The following is a 22,149-nucleotide window of genomic DNA, read 5'->3' as shown; positions in this document are numbered from 1 at the left end:
TAGGTCGAACTCCGCCAACTCAACCGCCCATTTGACAACGCGCCCGGTGCCCTCCCGGTTCCGGAGAATGGGTCCCAGTGGATAAGTGGTAACCACCGAGATCTTGTGCGCCTGGAAGTAGTGGCGCAGCTTCCGGGAGGCGACGAGCACGGCATAGAGTAGCTTCTGCGCCTGGGGATACCTTGTCTTGGCCTCCCGAAGGACCTCGCTGACGAAGTACACCGGTCGCTGTACCCGGCGGGCCCGGATGGTGGCCCCACCCGGGGGGCTGCCACAGCCCCCAGGGTCGGCGGTATGGTCGGGGCTGGCCGGGCACTCGGGCTCGATTCCTTGGCTGGGAAGAGCAGTGTGTTCGGGCTCGACCCCTTGCCCAGGGGGAGCCGCGAGGATAAGTGAACGGTCGGGGGCCTCTGGGAGCTGGGACCCAGCACCCGGCCCCGAACATTCGTCGCGCTCCACCACCAGCACTATGCTCACGACCTGTGGAGTGGCCGAAACATAAAGTAGTAGGGGCTCACCTTGGGAGGGAGCCACCAAAATGGGTGGCGAGGTAAGGTACTTCTTTAAGTCGCGGAAGGCCTGCTCGGCTTCCGACGTCCAGTCAAAACGACCGGATTTCTTCAAAAGCTTGAAGAGGGGGAGCCCTCGCTCCCCGAGCTTGGAGATGAAGCGCCCGAGGGCTGCCATGCAGCCGGTGAGGCGCTGGACCTCCTTGAGTCGAACCGGGGGTCGCATCTGCTCGATGGCCCGGATCTTCTCCGGATTGACCTCGATTCCTCGGCCAGAGACCAAGAAACCAAGGAGCTTGCCCGCCGGCACCCCGAAGACACATTTCTCGTGGTTGAGCTTGAGGCGGGTAGAGCGGAGACTGTTGAAAGTCTCGGCAAGGTCCTCGAGCAGGGTGGCGCGGTCTCGGGTTTTGACCACGAGATCGTCGATGTAAGCCTCGACGTTGCGGCCAACCTGCGAGTTAAGAGTGATACGAATGGCGCGCTGGAAGGATGATCCAGCGTTGCGCAGGCTGAAAGGCATTGACATGTAGCAATAAGTCCCCACCGGGGTAGTAAAAGCAGTTTTTTCCTCGTCCCCTACGGCCATGCGAATCTGGTGATACCCAGAGTTTGCATCTAGGAAGCACAAAAGATCACATCCCGCAGTTGAATCTACGATTTGATCAATGCGAGGTAAGGGGAAGGGATCTTTAGGACAAGCCTTGTTAAGGTCGGTGTAGTCCACGCACATGCGAAGCTTGCCGTTGGCCTTCGGGACGATGACTGGGTTTGCTAGCCAGTCGGGGTGGAGGACTTCTCGGATGAATCCGGCGTCGAGGAGCTTGCGGACCTGCTCGCGGATAAACTCCTGGCGCTCTGGCGCCTGTCGCCGGACCTTCTGCTTCACTGGGCGGGCGTCCGGACGCACATGCAAGTGATGCTCGATCACCTCCCTAGGGATCCCGGGCATGTCGGACGGTTGCCAGGCAAACACGTCCACGTTAGCCCGGAGGAAGGCGACGAGCGCGCTTTCCTATTTGCTGCCCAGGTCGCTGCCGATACGGACAACCTGGGTAGCGTCTTCGCCCACCTCGACCTCCTTCGTTGGAACAGAGGTGTCGGCGGCGAGTCGGGGTCTGGATGAAGAGGGTCCCGGGCCCCCTGAAGAGCCATCAACCTCGGCCTGCGCTGAGACCAGAGCCATGTATGATTGTTCGGCGCAGGAGACAGCGCCGCCGGAGTCAACGATCACGGAGATAGAGCCTGCGGGGCCGGGCATCTTAACCGTAAGGTATGCATAATGCACGGCCATCATAAACTTGGCGAGCGCCGGACGCCCGAGGATGGCGTTGTAGGGGAGAGGGAGCTCCGCGACATCGAAGAGGACGCACTCCGTGCGAAAGTTGTCCCGGCTCCCGAACGTGACAGGCAACTCAACCTGCCCGAGGGGCAGGGAGTGCCCGGGGGTTACTCCACAGAAGGGGAGTGACGGCTTTAGGCGTCGGGAGGATACTTGCAACTTCTCAAAAACCTCTTTGGAAAGGAGGTTGAGGCCGGCGCCACCGTCGATCAGCACTCTGCCGACCTTGACATTGCAGACAGTGGGGGATACTACCAAAGGTAGCCGTCCCACGGCTACAGTACTGGAGGGGTGATCAGCCATGCTGAACATGATCAGAGCATCCGACCACCTTAGGGGTCTTGTGGCCTCCTCGCTCGGGGTTGCCGAGCATACTTCGCGTCGCATGACCTTGATGCCACGGCGCGAGCAGGGTGTGTAAGCGCCCCCGTTGATGAAGGCGACGGTTTGCTCGGGCTCCTGGAAGCCGAGCTCGGCGTTGTTGGGGACGACCTCGGCATCGCCTCCTCCGCGGGACTCGTCGCGCTCCCTCTGGCGCTGCTCTACGAGTCCTTTGACCGTACGACACTCCGTGAGGTCGTGCCATCTGGTCAGGTGTATGGGACACCATTTACCTGGCTCGGGCCCCGCGGGAGCGGGGGCCCTCGCTGGAGCAGGAGCTCGGCCAGGGGCCGGGGCTCTTGCTGGAGCTGGCGCCCTAGCCGGTGCCGGGGCCCTCGCGGGCACAGAGGCCCGAGGAGGAGCCCGAGCAGGGGTTCTGACGGGGCGCCGATCGACACCCGGCCGTCGCTCTTGCCGGTGATCGGGCTCTTGCGGCTCTCTGTGAGCGGGGACTTGGGCTAGCTCAACGGGAGCGGCCTCGCGCTTCCTTCTCTTTTTCTTTTCCCGCTTATCAGAGCGGGAAGAACTTGGCTGATCGGAAGCGGGGCGAGGAGCATGCCACGCCCTGGCCTCCGCAGCCTTGGCGCACTTATCGGCCAGTGCGAAAAGTTCCGCAGGGGTCTCGATCTCGTGCGTACCTAGCTTCTCGAGCATCCGCTCATCACGGACGCCCTGCCGGAAAGCAACAATAACAGCATGGGGGGCCACTCGCGGAATAGTGTTGCGAACCTGGCTGAAACGCTGTATAAATCGCCGTAGCGTCTCCCCTTCCTGCTGTTGGACGGCGTGGAGGTCGCACTCCAAACCGGGACGTGCGAACGTGCCCTGAAAGTTGGCCATGAATTGGTGGCACAGGTCATCCCAGGAGCCGATAGATCCTGGGGGTAAGTTCATAAGCCAAGAGCGGGTGGAACCCCTCAAGGCAACATGAAAATAGTTTACCATCACCTTTTCGCTGCCTCCGGCCGCTTGGACGGCCGTCGTGTAGATCTGGAGGAACTCGACGGGGTCGATGGACCCGTCGTACTTCTCCGGCAGCTCGGGGCGGAACTTGGAAGGCCACCTCACCCGGCGGAGCTCGGTGGTGAAGGCACGGCAACCGGTGCCGTACCCCGCAGCACGAGCGGGGGTTCTCGGTGGCGAGAAGCGGCGAGCCGGGGATCCCCGGTGGTCGTGGGCCGGGAGAGAGGAAGCCTGGTCCTCTGCCCAACCCCCTGCCGGGTCTCCCGTTGACGTTCGAGAGTGACTCGGGCATCTTCGTGGCCCCTCCGCTCGTCAAGGTGCAAACGAAGGTCCCGGGCTTCGGACATGGCCAGGGGGACGGCGCTCCGCCTGGAGACCCCTCGGCCCGTGCGGGTGTTACCCGCTGAGGAGCCGGCTCTGGCGGCACCGTGCTGAGAAGTGGTGCGAGGACTCCCGGCCTGCACCTGGCGACGAGCAGTGCCGACCAAAGCGACGACATCTTGCATCCACCGACCTTCCGGAGTGTTTGGCGTGGCCTGAACGGGCGGGTGTCTGAGGAGAGCATGTGCTGCAAGCAACGCGCTCCCTGGGCTGGCCTCACTGAAAGCGAGCCTGCGCCGAGGCGGCACCCGACGCGGTCCAGAGGCGGACCTGGCGGCCGGGGTCCCGACCACCTGCTGGGGGTCGGAAAGTACGTCGGCAGCGGCGGCGGCGCTGATGGGCCCAGCGCCTTGATCCCCTTGGGCGGGAAAAACCGCGCGCGTGGATGGCGGCTGCCGTGGGCACGCAGCAGCGACGGGGCTTTCTCGGTCGTGGGGCAGCGCTCCGTTACTGGAAGTGGAGCCGGAACGCTGGAGACGGTGCCCACCGGCCATCTTTTCCTGTGGAAAAAAAAGTGAAACAAACAATCCAGGGATATTCCCCCCTACCTGGCGCGCCAGCTGTCGGAGAGTGAACTCCTGTCGCAGGGATCCCGAGAGACCCCTTTTTAGAGATTCGGCCGGGGGGATGATCCTGGAAAAGCTTGTGTGGGAAATAAGCGGGAACGGAAATAAATGCGATGGCTAGTGGGAGACGATCACCCTAATGCAAGGAAAAGTGGGTACGCTGGGTTTTAGACAGGTTCGGGCCGCACGGAGGCGTAACACCCTACTCCTGTATGAGCGCTATATTTATCCTTGAAGGGGATTCTTCAAGGAGGTATCTGGTTCTAAGGGGAGAACTGTTTACAAAGAGCTTGAGGCTCTTATGTTCTAGCTTAACTTGAGCTGGTTCGAGTGTCTGTCGATCTATCTTTGGCCTGGTTCACCGGAGATTGTTGGTTGTCTGGTCTCTTGGTCGTCTTGTGGTCGGGGGCTGTTGCTCTCTCCCTTTTAGTGTTCTCCATCCTTTCCTTTTATAGGCGCGTCGACCTCAACATATCCTGAATAGGAAAGAGGGGACGCGAATGCCAAGGTGCCACGGAGAAAAAGGCGTAATCATTTCATCTTGGCGAAGTGACAGGGGCGGTGGAGAAATGCGGCGCGCATTCGACCACCAGCCGCTGCGAAAGCCTCTGGGCGCCATAAAAGGGGCCCACCGGGCAGCCTCAGAGGTGCCCGGTGCGCCCACCCCGTCTTGTCCTTCTGACAGGACGGGGTGGCTGACGGAGCGCTTTGATCCTGGCAACGTTATCCCGAGGCACCCGGATGAAACGGGACGGGACCCGTGCATTTAATGGACCCACGCCTCCCCCCCCTGCCAGTACATGGCAGGGTCTGACATTGGGGCGTGGGCAGCTGAGAATGTCAGGATGTCAGGCCGCGCGTGCCTATTAAATGCGGCATTGGACCTTTGACTGAATGACACCCTGACGACGGGACCCTTCGGGTCGTCGAATGATCTTGCGCGAACCTTCGGGGCACCGAGTCCTCGGGGGCCGCCACGTGCAGCCCCGAGCACTCTCTCCCGAGCACTTCGGTGGGACCTTCGGGGCACCGAGTCCTCGGGGGCCGCCACGTGCAGCCCCGAGCACTCTCTCCCGAGCACTTCGGTGGGACCTTCGGGGAACCGAGTCCTCGGGGGCTGCCACGTGCAGCCCCGAGCACTCTCTCCCGAGCACTTCGGTGGGACCTTCGGGGAACCGAGTCCTCGGGGGCTGCCACGTGCAGCCCCGAGCACTCTCTCCCGAGCACTTCGGTGGGACCTTCGGGGAACCGAGTCCTCGGGGGCTGCCACGTGCAGCCCCGAGCACTCTCTCCCGAGCACTTCGGATCATCGGGGAACTAGGGTGCTCGGGAACCAGAGGCGGCGGCCCCAAACACCTTCTCCCGGGACTTAGCGTCTTCCTACCTTGCAGGATGGTGACATGTGGCGGATGGCCGGCCGGGTCTCGGGACTTAGGGACCCCTGGTTCTGAATACACCGACAAATACGTCTATAAAATCTCATCTGAGGAACCAAACACACCCGTGTGATCAACCTAAAACCTAAAAAAACAACCCATGGCTCACAATAAAGCGTATGACCCGGCCCGCCCCTCTAGACCTTACACCCATTCACCAAACTTGGATGGCTGGACCGCTTTCCTCCCAAATACTAGGTCGAATGGCGTACCCATATCGGGAATTTATATGTACTTACGCACGTGTGTGTATATATATATACATACGTACATACACACACGTTCATATCAAAATATTGTAAATTTAGGCTACCAGTCCGTAAAAGTGTAACAACAAAGTATCATCCATTCAACAAACGATAACTCATGAAACACACAACGCAATGATCAAAAATTAAATACCTAACCGATGTGACGTCCATGTTAACGTATTACCCGTTCCTTTGCTGTTGGGATGTACTGAAAAATATGTCACCCGTACGGACGACATTTTTTAGCTTGCAATGTTGTTGCATACATGGTCAGACCTGATCTTTGTCACATGCATGCAAGCAAAGCTAGTCCAAGCCTTTTCCTACACCTTCAAGAGATAGAAAAAATCGCATGCATGCATGCAACAACACTTACAAGCCGGTAGAAAAAGGTGTCACCTACAACAGACAGCGCCTTTTCCAGTGGGTTCCAATAGAGCCGTGTCACATTTTCAACAAGTAACAACAAATGTGCTATTTATTGGTTGTGTGATATATTGATGTGGACTTCGTATCGACCAGATTATTTAATTTTTTACCGTTGCACCATGAGCACCACAAGTATCACCTGTTAAATGAGTAACTTGCTGTCACCCATTGAATATACGACACCTTGTTATTGTTCTTTTAACGGACGACGGTAGGCTAGATGTAATATTATGGAATAGACATGTATTTTTATAAATATATAAATAAAAAAATCCCCACATCGGTGTCCTGCTAAAGTCTATTGCCTTCCAAAAAAAGCAGTCTGCTACAAATTGGAATGTGTCTTGTGAAATTCCGAACTTGTTTGCAAGTTTTTTTTTTCTCAATATAGCCCCGAAATTTTATCAAGTACGTAAAAGAACATGCAGAAGAAATGTACTGCTACAAAAGTCTTGTTACACTTCTTCAACTTTAGCAACTATATTGAAAAAAAAAAGGCAATTGCTATTTATCTGTCGACAGATTTGACAGGACAAAATTTGTCGAATTCCTCACCTCCGGATTGGCGAAGAGATTCATGCTGGATTTCCGGAGCTCCATGAACTCCGACGACCTTCATGAACTTCGGTGAGGTTAGGGTTTTAAGTTGGGGTTGGGGGTTTGGGTTTTAGAGGGGATTTAGGGTCTCCGACTATAGAGGGAGCTCCGAGGGAGGCCGTCGGTCCAGCAGTGGCTGCAGGGGGTGGGCAGGGTGGAGAGGCGATGGGGGGCTCCGCTCGCCGCGGGTGGCGAAGGACTGACGATGAGCCCCGCTCTTGAAGGAGAAGATGTCCCAGCGGCACGTGTAAGGAGGATGTGCCCGCATCCCCCACCTCCTGTAGCAAGGGAAATGCAACTTCGTAACATCTTGCATACACATCATCTATCTTGACCGTCCACCCCTCTCATCCATCTATAAACGATCAAAATAAACAATACATGCACATCATATTATGGAATTTTTCCTAAATCTGCAGCAAGGATGCCAGTGGAGAGGAATGGGTTCGATGCGATCCGATCCATGTGCTCTTCTTATCCTTTTGCCCTGTTCTCGTAGACTTCTAGCATTTGCACATCGTTTACCTACCAGCCACAGCCACCACTGCGATCTAAGGGGCTTGTTTGAGTTTGTTGGAGAAGCATGGGGTGAAATTACAAGTATCAGGACTGGCTTTGATCTACTTTTTTTTGCCCGGGGGGGGGGGGGGGGGGGATTGTATTAAAAATGACCCATCAGTACATCCCCTCTTACATTTAGGACCTTAGGAAACAAAGAAAAAACAAAGAAAACATCAAGACCCTAAGTGTCATCTTCTTTATCGTTGTCGCCCGTTGCCGATCGTCATGCCGTCGAGAGCCGAAGCAGAATCACGTTGATCGACGACGAGTGAAACCCGCCCTCCTACCAAGAACATCATGGAAACCCAGACATTGTGAAGCCGCAAGAGCCAGTATCCCGGTGCGCACACCCGAGCACATCTATTCCATTGAACGATCATCAGCAGTTTCCACGTCGAGATTGAAAGAGGGAAACATTGCAAGCACCAACACTAGAAACCTCCGACCGGACACCCTTCGTGCCTTCGACCGCTGAAGAAGCATCGACAGCCAAGACGCAAAGCTCTAACGGAAAGACATCAAAATGGCGCCACCAAATCCAGAGACACAGATATGGAGGCCCAGAAACCTTGTTCAGCGCCACCGAACCTCTTGTAATTGTAAATGATTTTCTTTTTTTTCTTCGTAATGGTGATTGTAAATGTCACTCGAGTACAAATGCATGCTTATGGTGTTTGAGTTGTATGGCATCGTGTCCTGGACGCCATGCTGCGGGGGGTAATATGCTTCGTTCTGAGTAAAGTATGTTTTTCTAATGTTGCATCGTGGCATGGTAACCTCTTGCACGTATGCATTTTTCTAGTGGCTCTTCGATCCACTGGTAACCTCATGCATGCCGCTGGGATAACACTAACGCTAGAGAACCGATTATTTGACAATCCGTAAGATCTTACACCTAATGCACGAACTATTTGGTCGACCAAGATGTCGTTCCTAACCTTCATGTTCATGGGCCAAAACACTGGGCAGTGTGTCTTTGCTGCTTGGGCCGATGCTCATCTCTGTTGTATTTTCAATTTCTTCCCTATATTCTTCATCTGAGTTCTAGAACAGTGCATTCATTGACCTCTGCAGTATGCAGATAGCACGACGTAGCCATGTAAGTAGATAGACGAGTCCATTTTCATCTAAATGTGCCACCGGCACAAGAGCCGAGCCATCCATAGAAGCCTCTTTTTTTTTTTTGAAAAATGCAAAACCCCTTAAAAATCACTTGAATTTTAACTTTCCTCCTCATAGATCATTTTGTTGCAAAAAAAAATCCTAAAAATTTGACTTTGTTGAAAAATCCCTCAAAATTTCAAAAAAATTAAAAAAATTAAAAAAAATCTAAAAAACTAAAGACAATTCTAAGACCTTCTGTGATTAGTTTTTTCAAAACTAATATCCTTTGCATTATATTTCATAGAAAAGAAGTTTAGAAAAAAAATGTACAACTTAAAATAATAACTTAAACTATTTTATTATAACCTACCATCTCAAAATCTAACGTAAAAATAAAAATTAAAGCCGTACCAAACGGTTATGACTCTGCACACGCCCCGAAGATCCCAAACTAGGCGCCAAACGTGCCGTGCACCCGACATGTTCAATATGAAGGGCCTATTTGGTAGAGTTTTACTTGATTTAAATTTTTTGTGGAGAGTGATTATCTGAGTAGTGATTCTGTGGTTAAAAATGATTCTCTAGAATAAATTATATAGAATAATGATTATGTACTAGAAGTGAATCAGATAAAACTATTTTTTTCAGCTTTCTAATTTCTAGCTTCACTGATTTTAGTCGAAAAGCACCTCTAGAGCTATGCCGAATAGGCCCGAAACCTACTCTGCTCCAACAAAAACATCAGATCAAGCAGCGCCGGCCACAGCCATGTCCCATCGGCGCACCAATCATGCAGCGCTGCACGTTTGACGCATCCGACGACGACGTGTTCCCCCGTCGCCGGCACGCGTACGGCTGGCGGCTACCTTTCACGGGGTTCTCTCCGGCACGCCGAAGCCCCAGTGCCCCACCCGGTACATCTCCTCCAGCCACGCCAGCTCTGCCTCAGCACCCGACGCGCTCGCCGCCACAGCCACCGCGCCAGCGGCGTCCGGCGTCCCCACGCCGGGCGCGGCCTCCGCCTTCGCGCTCTTCTTGCTGTCGTCCGTGGTGGTGGTCGTCGTGGTCGCGGAGGCCGCGACGTCGCGCACCCGCTTCTTGTGCAGCAGCAACCGCCTCCGCCTCCGCCTCCTGAGCCGGCCGACGCAGCGCCGGCCAACGACGAGCGGGGCCTTGACGAGCAGGAGGCCCAGCAGGCTGACGACCGCGCACGGGCAGCAGCCCAGCGCGACGCAGTCCGCGATCACCGCCGCCGCGAACGACCGGCACCTCCACCCCGCGCGCCCCGCCCGCGTCGTGGTGGGCGCCTCGTCGTCGAACCAGCGCCCGCGCCGCGGAAGCGCCATTGCACTGCCGCGGCACTGCCCGGTCACCGCCGCCTCACGCTGCTGCTCCCTCCCCCTGCTCATCGTACAGCAACAAAAAGACGCGCAGTGAGCTCGGGAACCGAAGCGCTGGGTTCCCGGCGAGTGATCGTGACATGACACGGCAAGCGTTTCGTAGGTAGGTTTCGGGTCAGGAGCAGCAGGAGCAGCCGCAGCGCGTGCACTGCGCCCTGCATGCAGCTGCAGGCCGGGCAGGTAAAACTTTGTTACTGGCGCAGTAAAGAAGAACTCGAGATGCACAGCAGCAAAACAAACAAAGCAAACCAAAAACACAAGACTGAATTTACTCTCCTCACATAGCCAGAGACCGAGTAAGGTATGGTAACTTCAGCTGGATGACTCGGAGAGACCATACACGGAACGGTGATCGCTCTGGCTCGGCGAGGACAGTTAGATACAGTGCTCGAAAACTGCAAGCTCTGCTGCTTTCGCTCTCACACTTTTTGGGAGACAGAGGATGGATGGGAAAGGTAACTCAGGTGAGGTGTAGATATAAAGATTATCTTATCTGTCTATTATTCTTATTTAATATCTTTTTATCCGTTGCTTCTTTTACATACTTTATAATTTTTATCTATCTTTTAAATATAAATTTCAATGTAAATAAATGGTTTAGATAGGCATGCGTGTAGTGGAACTTTCCCTTTTGGGATAGATGGCACCCCGTTGAAAATGCCGTGCAGGGCGCCATTTCTGGGTGAGAGTGGCCATCCATTTTGATCTAGCTACTGTGCAGACACGTCAGCGGTTCATCCATGATAGCGCTAGCAGCCAACACATCTCTATCTGACTCTCTTTGGGGGTGGTTTGCACTTTGCAGGCAGCGTAACCTCGCATCGCATGCATGCACGCACGCCCGTGAGAAATCAATGTGGGTGAGGCTTCCAAGGCCAAGTTCCATGGGGAGGAAGAGAGTCAGATAGAGGCGTGTGACAGTGCTGTAGGGAGTATGGGGGCCCTGCATCTTGAGTGGCAGATTTCAGACAGGGCTTTGGGACAAGTACATTGATCCTGATGACGACAGGTTCGACTGATGGCTGTGATCTCTGAAGCAATAACAAGCAAGATGGCTGACTAGAAAAGTGGATGCAGAGAAAGAATGCATCATACAGTAATAATGATCTCTGCTACGAGCTGCCTGGTACACTGTACGAACTGTTCTTCCTGCAACGTGTTGGCTGGTATTTAGCTTGCACAAGGAACTATATCAAACTGGTATAATGTCTGACTATATCTGAGTTCTGAACAAAAGTAGTCTGCCAAAAGCACACGTCAAGCTAGCTGGTGAATCCTAGCTAAGTATTCTGCCAAAAGCACCAAATGCTCACCCAACCGTTCGAGCTTTCGATGGAAAAGGGCGCACGACACTTCACCCTACCAACACAAGCAGAGCAATGAGCAATGCACGAACTATGCTGTACGTGATCCAGTTGACGCGAGCCAATATCTACCTTACTGTAGTCTACATCACCCGCAGTGGCCAGTGGCACAGTCCATGCCGACTGCGTGTTCCCAAATCATCAACTGCAGCTACGAGACCATTAAAAATGGAAAGTTTCTGACGACCAATTTAATCGTGCCGAGTCATCGATGATGGCGATTTCGATCTGACAAAAGGCTAATTATATTTCTGTAATAGATCAATGAGGAAATATGATTAGGCACGGCAACTGGGAAGCATAGCTGACCTTCAAATAGATCATCCATCTAGAGTACATAAACCTAAACAATGTAAAGAATGATTGTTGGAGTTGCCGTATAAGGAGTTGCATGGCGAAACGAAGGAGTATCTCTTTTTTTTTTAGCTTTGCTATTTTCCGAGTACTTATACCAACAAGGATTTTTTTCCCTGCCATATAATGAGTTCAGAATTCATCAGAGTTCTATTTTTCAGGTGTAAACAATCATGCCTGCATCTAATTGGAGACCCATTCGTAGGCTACGCACAATTCCATCTTTAAAGTTGTGGAGACAAATTATTTTTACATGATCAGGATTACAAGGCTACGTACAGGGAGGCGGGACTAACAAGCTGTTAAAGAAGCAACTACTACCTACGTTCAGAGAGCCATCGTTAATCGATCACGCCGCAGTCTGGTGCACCGCGACCGCGCCGTCATCCGCCGGCCTCATCTCCACCGACGCCGCCGGCGCCGCGGGCGCCTCCATCTTGGCAATGCCGTGGCCACCGTGAGAAGGCCCGTGGCCGTGGCCGAACCCGCCCTCCATGTCGTCGTCGTAGTAGGCGACGCGGTCCCTGCGCGGGCGGGGCCGCAGGTGCTTCTTGGTGCAGACCTGCCCCACGATGCAGGAGATGACCAGCAGCGCGGCGATCACGCCCAGCACCACGAACACCGGCGTGTACGACCCGCTACCGCCGGCCGACGCGTCCCGCGGCGTGCCTACGGGATGCGTGCCGCCGGCGAAGAGAGGCGGCGTGGTCGAGGACATCGTTGCTTGCTTACTCCCTCCTCTTCCCTCTGCTAGCTTGCGATCGTGCATGCATTCGGGTGCAGAGCTTGCTAAGAACGATTTGGAGGCTACTTATTTCTTGCAGCGCTTGGGTTAATATGCTTGGAGTGAGCTTAAAGGCTGCGGTTAGTGTGGACAGGGAGGTTTGGAACTTGCATGTTGCATCTTTGCAGGCGTGTCCCTTTTGGGCATGGTAAAGCTAAGGATCCCGCCGCTTCGTGTCAGTGTTTTCACAGAGAATAGATTTTGGTTGCAGTTTAGTTTAGCAGTAGTGCAGTACAAACACAAAGCTCTTTTCTGGATGCTGGAGATTTGTTAGCCCCTTTTGCAACGCAAAATTCTCAAAACGTAGGAATAAGAAAAATATAGGATCGTAGTTGCCTATTAATGATAACTAGCAAGGTGCACCACGCATTTGTGTGGCTAGATTTGACATTTTCTTTACAACTATATGTCTTTGTATATATTATTTTGTCCCTTACACAGTTATTTGAAATGAATAAAGATGTTTAATGTTCATTGTAGCTTGCTTACTATGACCTTAAGTATAATGTAAGATATAGCTGTTTAACAATCTCAATCAATATGTTGATAATATGCACGATAATTTTCTTAATTAGTTTATATGGAAATCAGAGAATCTTATGTCATTGGTGGGCTATCGCACTCACCAAATATCTTCTATCTCTTGTCTCTGCTAAACTGTTTTATAATTTAATATCCAATACCATATCAGATTCCATTTCAGTCCCTCCTAATCACTGCCCATTTTGATGCAACTGTACCATTTAGTTATCTTGTATTTTTTTCCCCAACCATTGCTCAATTGCACCGCGACACCAAACTCTGGTTAAACATTGTATCGTGAAGGGTAAAGCATCTTGTCTTTTCTTTGGACAAAACCACGGTAATCTCAAAAGCATCTTGTCTTTTTTTGGACAAAACCACGGTAATCTATATGTAGCACCCTCATACATGAAGTCCTTTATTCGTAGGAAAGTAGATAGGAAAGTAACAGTGCAAGAATACTCATGATCTATTAATTAGATTGCTCATTCATGTGCATGTTAAGATTTACCTTTGGCTCAATGGCTAGTGATAAACTTCGGTTTTTCAGTAAATCTTCTTATTCCTTTTTCACGGTGCAGTCACATTCCATAACTAAAGGCCATTGAATCTAGTCAACAGTGAGCTATGTCTTCACGACATGCAAATGTATCAACTTTCTTCCCTTTGACGCCTAGATTTCAACACTGTTGGGTGTTCCCTCTCCTCTTAGTCGTTTTTATCCATTTTCTTGTTGCTTCAGTTATTTGAACGAAATTGATCTCAACCTATAAGCTAGGCCCTCTATAACTAATGATGCAAACATTTTCTTTTTTCTATAATTAACAAAGGTGCACTCGGTCCAGAGATTTATTGTTTCATTTTCATTTTTTCCTAATCAATTCAACCAAAAACAGTTGCATAGGACATTAAACTATTGCTACTCCTGGCCATTGCTACATGACACCACTCTGCCATTTGTAGTTTGGCACGCTACGCTTTGCCCTTGTCCGCCTGGTACTGCGACCTAGAGGTGTGGGGTCATCGGTGTTGCTCGGTCTAGATGAATAGGAGAAATTGAGATTGAATGGAGACGAGGGAGATCCAGAGCCAAGGCGGAGGATATAGGGCGGATCGCTGCCTCATCTCTCTCTGTCTCTCTCTCTTTCTCTCTGTCTCTCATCTCACCGTGAATTTGATCTACAATCCTTCTGATCTCCTAGTTGCATATTCTAGTTCAAACCTAAAAACTGGAAGTTCATTCAGAAATTAGAATTGAAATTTAGGTGTGTTTATGCACCAAACTGCTCTATCCAGCCATGGAGAGCAAGGGATCACCTCTACATGTGGCTCGCATGCCGTGCCAGGTTGCTTAGAGTCCATGCAGGCAGCACAAACCATATCATAGCTTGCACTGCAACTTCTACATGCGCCAGAACGCACAACCAAATGCTGCTTGAATAACCTTGAAACTCAAGCGTGCAGGCATGTGTCTCGCTTGGCCCGCCATTGCCTACACAGGAATGGCGGCTAAATTGTCTTCACCATCATGTCCTACAGCCTATTGCTGCATGCCACAAAGCTGCCCTCATCATCAAACTCAAGCGCGATGGTGACGCTGAATTGTCGTCTGATGATGCACAACTCACCACTATCCTGGATGGCATCGCACTACTACCTTCCGTTGGATCTACACCAAGATTGAAAGTCATGTCAGCAACTGAGCCCGTATGACATGGCTGCTATCACCTTGAACACCTGCCTCAAAGTCGGCATACCCTGACAAAAAGCTTGGATTGGCTTCCATCTCCTTTTTTTTCCTTCTCCCTAGCTGCATCTTCGCCTTTTGTTCGCCTCCACGCGATGGTATATACCCATCTTTCCAAATGTTACATTAGAAAATTGCAGGTCTTGGGATTAGGATATTTTAGAATAGTTTCTAGAAGGACTCTAATACAGATTGACATCCCATATATTGTCTACATAGGATTCTTTTTATTTTTGTTTTCAATCTCTTATTCTGTTTACCAATCGTATCCGAGAAAATTGCATGCGTTGATTGTTTAGATTAGTTTCCAAAAGGACTCTTATTTTTTAATAATGGAATATGTGAGTAATAGAGAAACATGTATATAGGTATTTTGGGTTTTATTTTTTGTAATGGCAGTGTTGGTTTTCGTAATGACGGTGGTGGATAATTTATAAACATATATAGTGACACTTTGTTTTTTTTTCTCTACTTAACGTTGTAATTTCTATGTCTTGAGAGCGAAAGATGAAACTTCTTTTGTTGACCAATTACTAATATAATAAATAGAATTCATATTAGTTTCCACGTAGCAAAAAGATTGATCTCCAAATAGGACTCTAGATTCCTAATTTTAGTATGTTGCGTGACATCTCAACTTCAATACGGATTTCTCTAGATTAAATCTACATCGTTATAACTTGGTCCTACGAAAATCAACGATGTAGATCTTTCTCTTTTTCTCTCCATATTTTTTAATTATGAATTTAGCTATTTATTAATCATATTTGATATGGTCTCTTTGACTAAATTTAGACTATTAGATGTTTATAATAATAAGTGATTCATATTCTTTTCTTTTTTCCGCTTACCATGGTAATTTTGTTACCTTAAAAGCGAACGTGGCGACTTCTTTTGCATCTCAAATATTAAGATAATAGATTTAATAATTAGTAATTAAAAATTTACTAGAAATATGATATGTATCGAAAATATATTACCACCGTACAATGTCCTTAGTCCAATATGGTAAAATGTACATTTCTTAGATTTTAAGCCCAGCTAATACTTTATAGAAGACATTAGCTCTTCTCTCTTCATTTAATTTTTTGCTATATCATCTTTCGTTCTAAGTGCCTACTTAATTAACGTCTAAGACATTGTATAAAATGGACCATTGGGAGTGGTTTAAGTGCAAAAGAGATGAGGATGGAGGCCGGTGGAATTTCAGAGTCAACGGCCTCTCTGCTCCGATGAGCGTTTCTGTGGACCGTCCATTGCAGATCTAACAGAGGAAATGAGCGAGCCGCGTGGACAACGAACAACACGTCGTACGAAAGAAAGCCCATCTCTTCGCATCATCTCTTCTTATCTTATCCCCTCCTCCCGCCTGTTTCTCCTTCGCCTTCGGAAGCAGACCAGAGCAGGGTGGCACCCAAGAACCTGTGCGCCATGGCTTCCACCGCCCTCTCCTCCGCCTTCTCCCTCATCCGCGTCCCCACCGCCTCCTCCCTCCCCAAAGCCGCGCTCCCCTTTCCCACCCGCGGCCGCTTCGCCGTCGCCTGCGCCTCCACCGCCTCCCCGAAGGTCCTCGAGCTCGGGGACGCCATCGCGGGGCTCACCCTCGAGGAGGCGCGCGGCCTCGTGGACCACCTGCAGGAGCGCCTCGGCGTCTCCGCCGCCGCGTTCGCCCCCGCCGCCGCCGTCGCCGCCCCGGGCGCCGCCGCGGCGGGGGGCGAGGAGGCCGCGGCACCTGCGGAGAAGACGGAGTTCGACGTGGTAATCGAGGAGGTGCCCAGCAGCGCGCGCATTGCGACCATCAAGGTGGTGCGCGCGCTGACGAGCCTGGCGCTGAAGGAGGCCAAGGACCTCATCGAGGGCCTGCCCAAGAAGCTCAAGGAGGCCGTGAGCAAGGACGAGGCCGAGGACGCCAAGAAGCAGCTCGAGGAGGTCGGCGCCAAGGTGTCCATCGCCTGAAATGCACCAGGACTCCTAGGACTCCTTTTTCCCATTTGTATTTTGTTTTCTGGCAACCACACAATTATGTGTCAGTTGTTGCTGTCAGAACTGTACTACCGCGTTGTTTCAGCACGATATCAGCTTTTGCTACGTGCGTATGGGTTGATACACAAATCTTATTATGTATTATGATGCTCCATTCTAGATTTCATAGTTTGTGTTCATCCAAATTTGGCTAGTTTTTTTATTTAGGATTCTTTGGCGACCTATTGAGCGGCAAGCGTTGAAAGTCGGACCTGACGCATAGCTGTAGGGAGGCCATTTTGAGTGGAGCTGTTTGCGTCTCCAGGATAGAGATTAGAGGTGGAAGCCATTGGGAATTCGATTCGGTTCTCCTGCTAATGGATGATGCAGAAAACATGTTGCCGCGTTATCTGATCAGTTGCAGAAATAGCTGAACAACTCCATGGTTTGTCGTCCATAATCATCCACCGGGATTCGAACCTGGTGTCGTACCTCTCTGTAAAAATGTCTCCAAAGAAGATGAGTAAGCGAGCCCTGTTCTTAAAAAAAAAAATAGAAAATAAAAATAATCATCCAGATCCAGTGTGACAAATTGCACGGGCGCCGTCAGTCCGTCTCACCCCGCCACCTGATCTCCCGCGCGACGGCACGTTTCGGCCTCTGCGACCCCGCACAGATGCATTGGCACCAACTGCGGCGGCTGTGGATTCGCCCCACCCGACTGTGATCCCGGGCTGCATATGCTCGGCGCAGCTCGAGCCCGCGGAATCCCTTTTGGCGACCACCTTTTCTGGTCACGACGATCGCGCGCAGAGACGAGCCACGAGCGACCGGCAACCTCGCACCAAACGCGTCGGCAGGACGGCAACCACGGGTCCTGGGTGGCGGGTGCCGCCGCATCAGACTCCCGGCCATCTCGGTTACCGCGGCCCCCCTGCTTCCGGCGGCTGCTGCAAGCCGTTTCGGCCCAGCCGGCACAGATTTTGCCTGCCCCGGTTGCTCCCAGGTCCGATTTCCGCGACCAGCCGATCACGCCACGACCGACGAGTCCGAGGACGCGTTCGCCACGCACATAGCTACCGGCACGATGCCCATGTGCTGCGAGGCGCAGGCTATGTACCACGCAATGATTAGTTACGAAGTGAGCAGCGGGACTGCAAATCTGCGCTCCTCCCGGAACTAGCAACCGGACGTCGTGGCCTGCCTTTTGCGCAAGCGCCCACTTGCCGGTTCCCGGAAGCCGTAGATACGCGAAGCTGAAAGCTCCCGTGCCGAACTCCCCGGTCTATCTCCATCGCGATGCCATGTGCTCCGGGCCCTGCAGCCGTCTGCTTCGCTTGCATCCAGTGGCGGACGCAGGATGTAATGCTCGGGGCTCATCTCCTTCTTCCTCCCTCATCTCCTCTCTTCTTTCTCCTCTCCCTCTTCTTCTCTCTCCTATCTCTCATTCCTCTCTATGGAGCACCATAGGTGGGGGAGGGGATGCCCCTATTTGCATCAATAAGATAAGCAGCAAACGGCCATCGTGTTTTCCCTCCCGACGGCTGTTAGAATAATACAGCAAATTTTACAAAGAAAACTACACAGTACAAACTAGATGTATACACTAGAACCAGTAAGTCTATAACGTATTTCAGATCAAAAGTATATTTCTTATGAGTAAAAGTTGCACACATAATTTACTCGTTGGGTTGATGAAAACGAGCTTCCACGAGAGCGATCCGGTAGATGTCGTGGAAGCAGCTCCTCGGACGTAGTCGAAGTTGAGTACGAAGTTGAAGTCGAGGACGTAGTCAAAGTTGAGTTCGTAGTAGAAGTCGAGGCATGTTGCAGTCGTAGTAGCAATCACCGAGTGGTCACACCGAGTGCTGCCCGAAAATCTGATTGCCGTCCTGTACAAATCTTTATGCGGCACTGGTTTCGAAGATCCCACTCTTTTCCTCCTCGTTGCACGTTGAAAGAAGAAGATGACAAGGTTTGGTAGCGAACAAAACAGTGCAGTGGACGCAAGAGAGAAGAGTATTGGAATATGAGGAGATGAAAAACAGAGAAAACCTGCCAGAACATCTTTTGTTTCTTAAATAGTCATAAAATTAGCAGTTTGGGTCACAAATGGCGAATAAATCGCCAGAAGAAACTGTTGTGTTTATCCCTAATTCCAAACGTTCATTTTAATCTCATTAAAAAAGAATCACCGTATTAAAAAGAAAAAGATAATTGCACGATTGGATACCATTTCTACATACACATATTGCGCTCATCGTAAGTCACGTGATTTTTAAGAGAAAAATACGTGAAATGCTCCAGTGTAGCCTCCCTCTCCCTCCCATTCTATGCGTTTTCATTTTAGATAAGGAAGAGAGCCAACTATTTAAAAAGAAAAGGATAATTGCACAATTGACTACCATTTCTATATGTGCGCTACGCTCGTCGTAAGTCATACAACTTTTACATGAAAAATACACAAAATACACGTGAGTAGCTAAAGCCCTCTCTCTCCCCTCCCCCTCTCATGTGTTTTTATTTTAGATAAGGAAGAGAGCCAACTATTTAAAAAATAATAATTACACGATTAGCTACTATTTCTACACGCATGCGCTGGTCAATGCTTATTAGACTAACAAAATATGACTAAAGTGTCAATGCTTTGGAATTTTATAAATAGACCATATTCCAACCGCTGCAACCGTTTTCGCGAGCACCCGGATGGAAAGTGTCTAGTTGTCATAACTGTCATATCGTCCATTGTGCAGTGACCGGGGACGGGTTTGCTCGATCACCTGGCTCACTAAAGTCATTCTTAATACATAATACACGTATAGCTATAGAAGGTTGTTCACATTATATTCATATCTATGTAATAGAGTAACAAAGAGAGATAAAAATTAGACAAGTAACTACTAGATAGTCTACTCATTTAATCTATTAATCTTATAGTCTATTATATATGGATATATATTGATTTTGTAGACAATGCTACATTTAAGTTATTAAGGATGCTGTCTTTAGCTATCTATCGTTGGAAGATGCTCAGATGGCTCCACTAGATTTTCATTTCCAGGGGTGAAAGAGACAAGCACTGACCGCTAGACTCGTCGGGTTGATGGATGAGTTGGATACGCCGTCTTTCAGTTCAGTTCGCATGCGTCGATGGAAACGTGATTATACCCTGTTTCTATACGGTGTTGGTTATACAACGGAAAATCGTCTTTTTAGTGGAGTACTTTATAAGTATAACCAATCCCCGCATGTCCAATGCAGGGAATCAATGTAGGTTCATAACTGTGTGAGTATGACACAAGCAGGTGCAAAAGCTAGTGCAGTTTGCTCCATATTTTCCATCAGTACCTTCCAATGTGGGACTCACAGTGTGAAATAAGATACCCATTGTCCTGGGCTTCCTACAATAGAAATCGGCTAACTACCCAAATAGGAATTGCTCACATATGTAGAATCGGATTCAAGGCTTGCAATGGCTCAATTGAGTTTTGGTTCAAATCAAACTCCACCCTTGCATTTTATTTTATTTTTTTGCCAGAAAAAGAAAAGAAACTGATCCCTTTGCACTGAACCGATTCCACCGATTGAAAATACATATTATTTTGAAATTTTGTAGTCAAATCATTCAAGAATTACCTCGGCAGAGAGTGCAAAGTTTCACAGGTGCAACCTCATCATGAAGCTATGATCAAATACGCACAAGTATGCAACTCTAAGTACCGCGGTAGAGATGACGGGCAGGTAGCCCGATGGCAAAACCTTCAAGATGGGAGTGAGCCGACTGGGGTTCGAGCCTCGTCCCGCATACCCCGGTTGAGGTGTCCAACGATGCCGGGTAAAAGAGGTCCGGGTCTTAAAAAAAGTACCGCGGTAGAGAAGTGAAGGGCTTGTTTGGCATAAGAGGATTACGCTCACGGATTTTAAATTGAACTAAATCCTTAGGATTTGGATTCTAACCCACCTTTTCCAGACATTCTTAGTGACTTGCTGTCCTGACAAATTAATACATTGACCATCCAATCTTTAGATATGTATACGTCTTCCAGCATCCAATCAGCTATTGGCATGGAACGACTGCAACGTCGGCCATAAATCCTCCATGGGCCAAAAGTTTTCGCCCGACGCGGCCAAGAACTCTGGAGGGACGTCCATGGCACCAGCGCTCGTGCCACCTCCTCCACGAGCTTCGTAGCCTAGATGGTCCAAGCTAAGTGTGCTCGGCTGCTGCGCCACGATGCCGTAGTCCTGCGTGACCCCCGTCCGGCCGGAGTTGCTGCTGCCTTGGTCCTCTGTGGTTGACGGAGTGTTGCGATACTCGGCTGTGATGATGCTTTCGGTGCCATTGTTGTCCTGCTTGTTCCTTTGCTTCTTCTGTATCTTGGTTCTCCAAAAGTTCTTGATCTCGTTGTCCGTCCGGCCAGGAAGGTGCCTTGCAATCTTAGACCACCTGAAGAAAGTGACCATTTAGCAGCTTAATTAGTACTAGCTAGAACAAGGATGAAGTTAAGAAATTACGTTAAGGAGATTACCTGTTGCCCCATCTGGCCTGCAGCTGGACGATGAGCTCGTGCTCCTCCGGCGTGATGCTGCCGCGCCGCACGTCCGGGCGCAGGTAGTTGAGCCACCGCAGTCGGCAGCTCTTCCCGGTGCGGTTAAGCCCTGCATGCAGCCATGGCCAAACGGACAATATAGATGTGCACGATCAAAAGCTCAAACGATCTTGGACGCACGGTGAAAGTGATGAGATGCCTCGGCCGGAGCGCGCGCGCGGGCGCGTACGTACCGGCGGCGCGGGCGAGGTTGTTCCACGCGCCCTCGCCGTGGGCGCTGATGTAGTTGACGAGGACGTGGTCCTCCTCCATCGTCCAGGGCCCCTTGCGCACGGCCGCCTCCTCCGGCTGCACCTGCACGCCGCCGGCCGCGTCCATGGTAGATTGCATGGCTCCGTTTCCTCGGCGCGGCCTAATCGCATCTCGCCTCGCCATGTTTATATAATGGAGCCGGCGCGATGCGGCGTGAGCCGATAAAACTTTGGCACGCCTAACTCGAAAGCCACTCGCCGGGAGGTCCCGAAACGGTCGGCAGCCGGTGGACGTGTCACGCTGGCCAGCTTGCAGAAATGCGCGCTCAGTCGTCGTCTCGTTGGCTATGCACTTTCAGTTTCTTTTTTTTGCAGCGAATTAACCATTGTAATTAAGCTCCTTTCTTCCTTCTCAGCTAAACGAAAACATGTGTTAGGACGTGTGTGGTTTCAGACGTCCAGTCCAGTGAGTGATAACTGTCCTACATCTTTCCTTTCTACAGATTGGGCTGTGCTACATTTTGCTTTAACGTAGCTCTTGCCTTCGCAAGTAGTCAGAGAGATATATGCATGGTAGCCATGATGCCTGCACTTGATAACATGTCCACTCATCTCCAATGGCTAGGTAGCTACGTAGTACAATAGCACAGCAATGCACTAGCAATCACATGGACGGTGGTGAACTAAGGATGACA

General features: G+C 50.7%; 3 protein-coding genes across 3 annotated transcripts; 1 reads left to right on the top strand and 2 right to left on the bottom strand.

Moving 5' to 3' along the window:
* Positions 1-9,389: 9,389 nt before the first annotated feature.
* Positions 9,390-9,929, bottom strand: LOC133928198 (uncharacterized). Its single transcript, XM_062374433.1, has one exon. The coding sequence runs from the start codon at positions 9,927-9,929 to the stop codon at positions 9,390-9,392; it is 540 nt and encodes a 179-aa protein (XP_062230417.1).
* Positions 9,930-16,033: 6,104 nt separating this feature from the next.
* Positions 16,034-16,840, top strand: LOC133929443 (large ribosomal subunit protein bL12c-like). The gene has a single exon (XM_062376195.1). It carries the CDS (start codon positions 16,123-16,125, stop codon positions 16,645-16,647), a length of 525 nt encoding a protein of 174 aa, XP_062232179.1. The 5' UTR covers positions 16,034-16,122; the 3' UTR covers positions 16,648-16,840.
* Positions 16,841-20,541: 3,701 nt separating this feature from the next.
* On the bottom strand, positions 20,542-21,596 carry LOC133929915 (MYB-like transcription factor EOBII). Its single transcript, XM_062376670.1, has 3 exons — positions 21,437-21,596; positions 21,183-21,312; positions 20,542-21,100 (listed from the first exon to the last, which is right to left on the bottom strand). Exons 1-3 carry the CDS (start codon positions 21,591-21,593, stop codon positions 20,707-20,709), a joined length of 681 nt encoding a protein of 226 aa, XP_062232654.1. The 5' UTR covers positions 21,594-21,596; the 3' UTR covers positions 20,542-20,706.
* Positions 21,597-22,149: the final 553 nt, after the last annotated feature.

Source organism: Phragmites australis, chromosome 9 (genome assembly GCF_958298935.1).
Source record: "Phragmites australis chromosome 9, lpPhrAust1.1, whole genome shotgun sequence".
Lineage (NCBI taxonomy): Eukaryota > Viridiplantae > Streptophyta > Magnoliopsida > Poales > Poaceae > Phragmites > Phragmites australis.
The sequence above is the reverse complement of the archived record's forward strand: the minus strand, read 5'-3'. Positions and strand labels throughout refer to the sequence as shown.

Bases quoted from the DNA above. Each gene is read 5' to 3' on its own strand.
- LOC133928198 (XM_062374433.1), bottom strand. From the start codon at position 9,929: ATGAGCAGGGGGAGGGAGCAGCAGCGTGAGGCGGCGGTGACCGGGCAG.
- LOC133929443 (XM_062376195.1), top strand. From the start codon at position 16,123: ATGGCTTCCACCGCCCTCTCCTCCGCCTTCTCCCTCATCCGCGTCCCC.
- LOC133929915 (XM_062376670.1), bottom strand. From the start codon at position 21,593: ATGCAATCTACCATGGACGCGGCCGGCGGCGTGCAGGTGCAGCCGGAG. The intron at 21,313-21,436 runs GTACGTACGCGC...GGCTGCATGCAG, and splicing joins CAACCTCGCCCGCGCCGCCG to GGCTTAACCGCACCGGGAAG. The intron at 21,101-21,182 runs GTAATCTCCTTA...CACTTTCTTCAG, and splicing joins CAGGCCAGATGGGGCAACAG to GTGGTCTAAGATTGCAAGGC.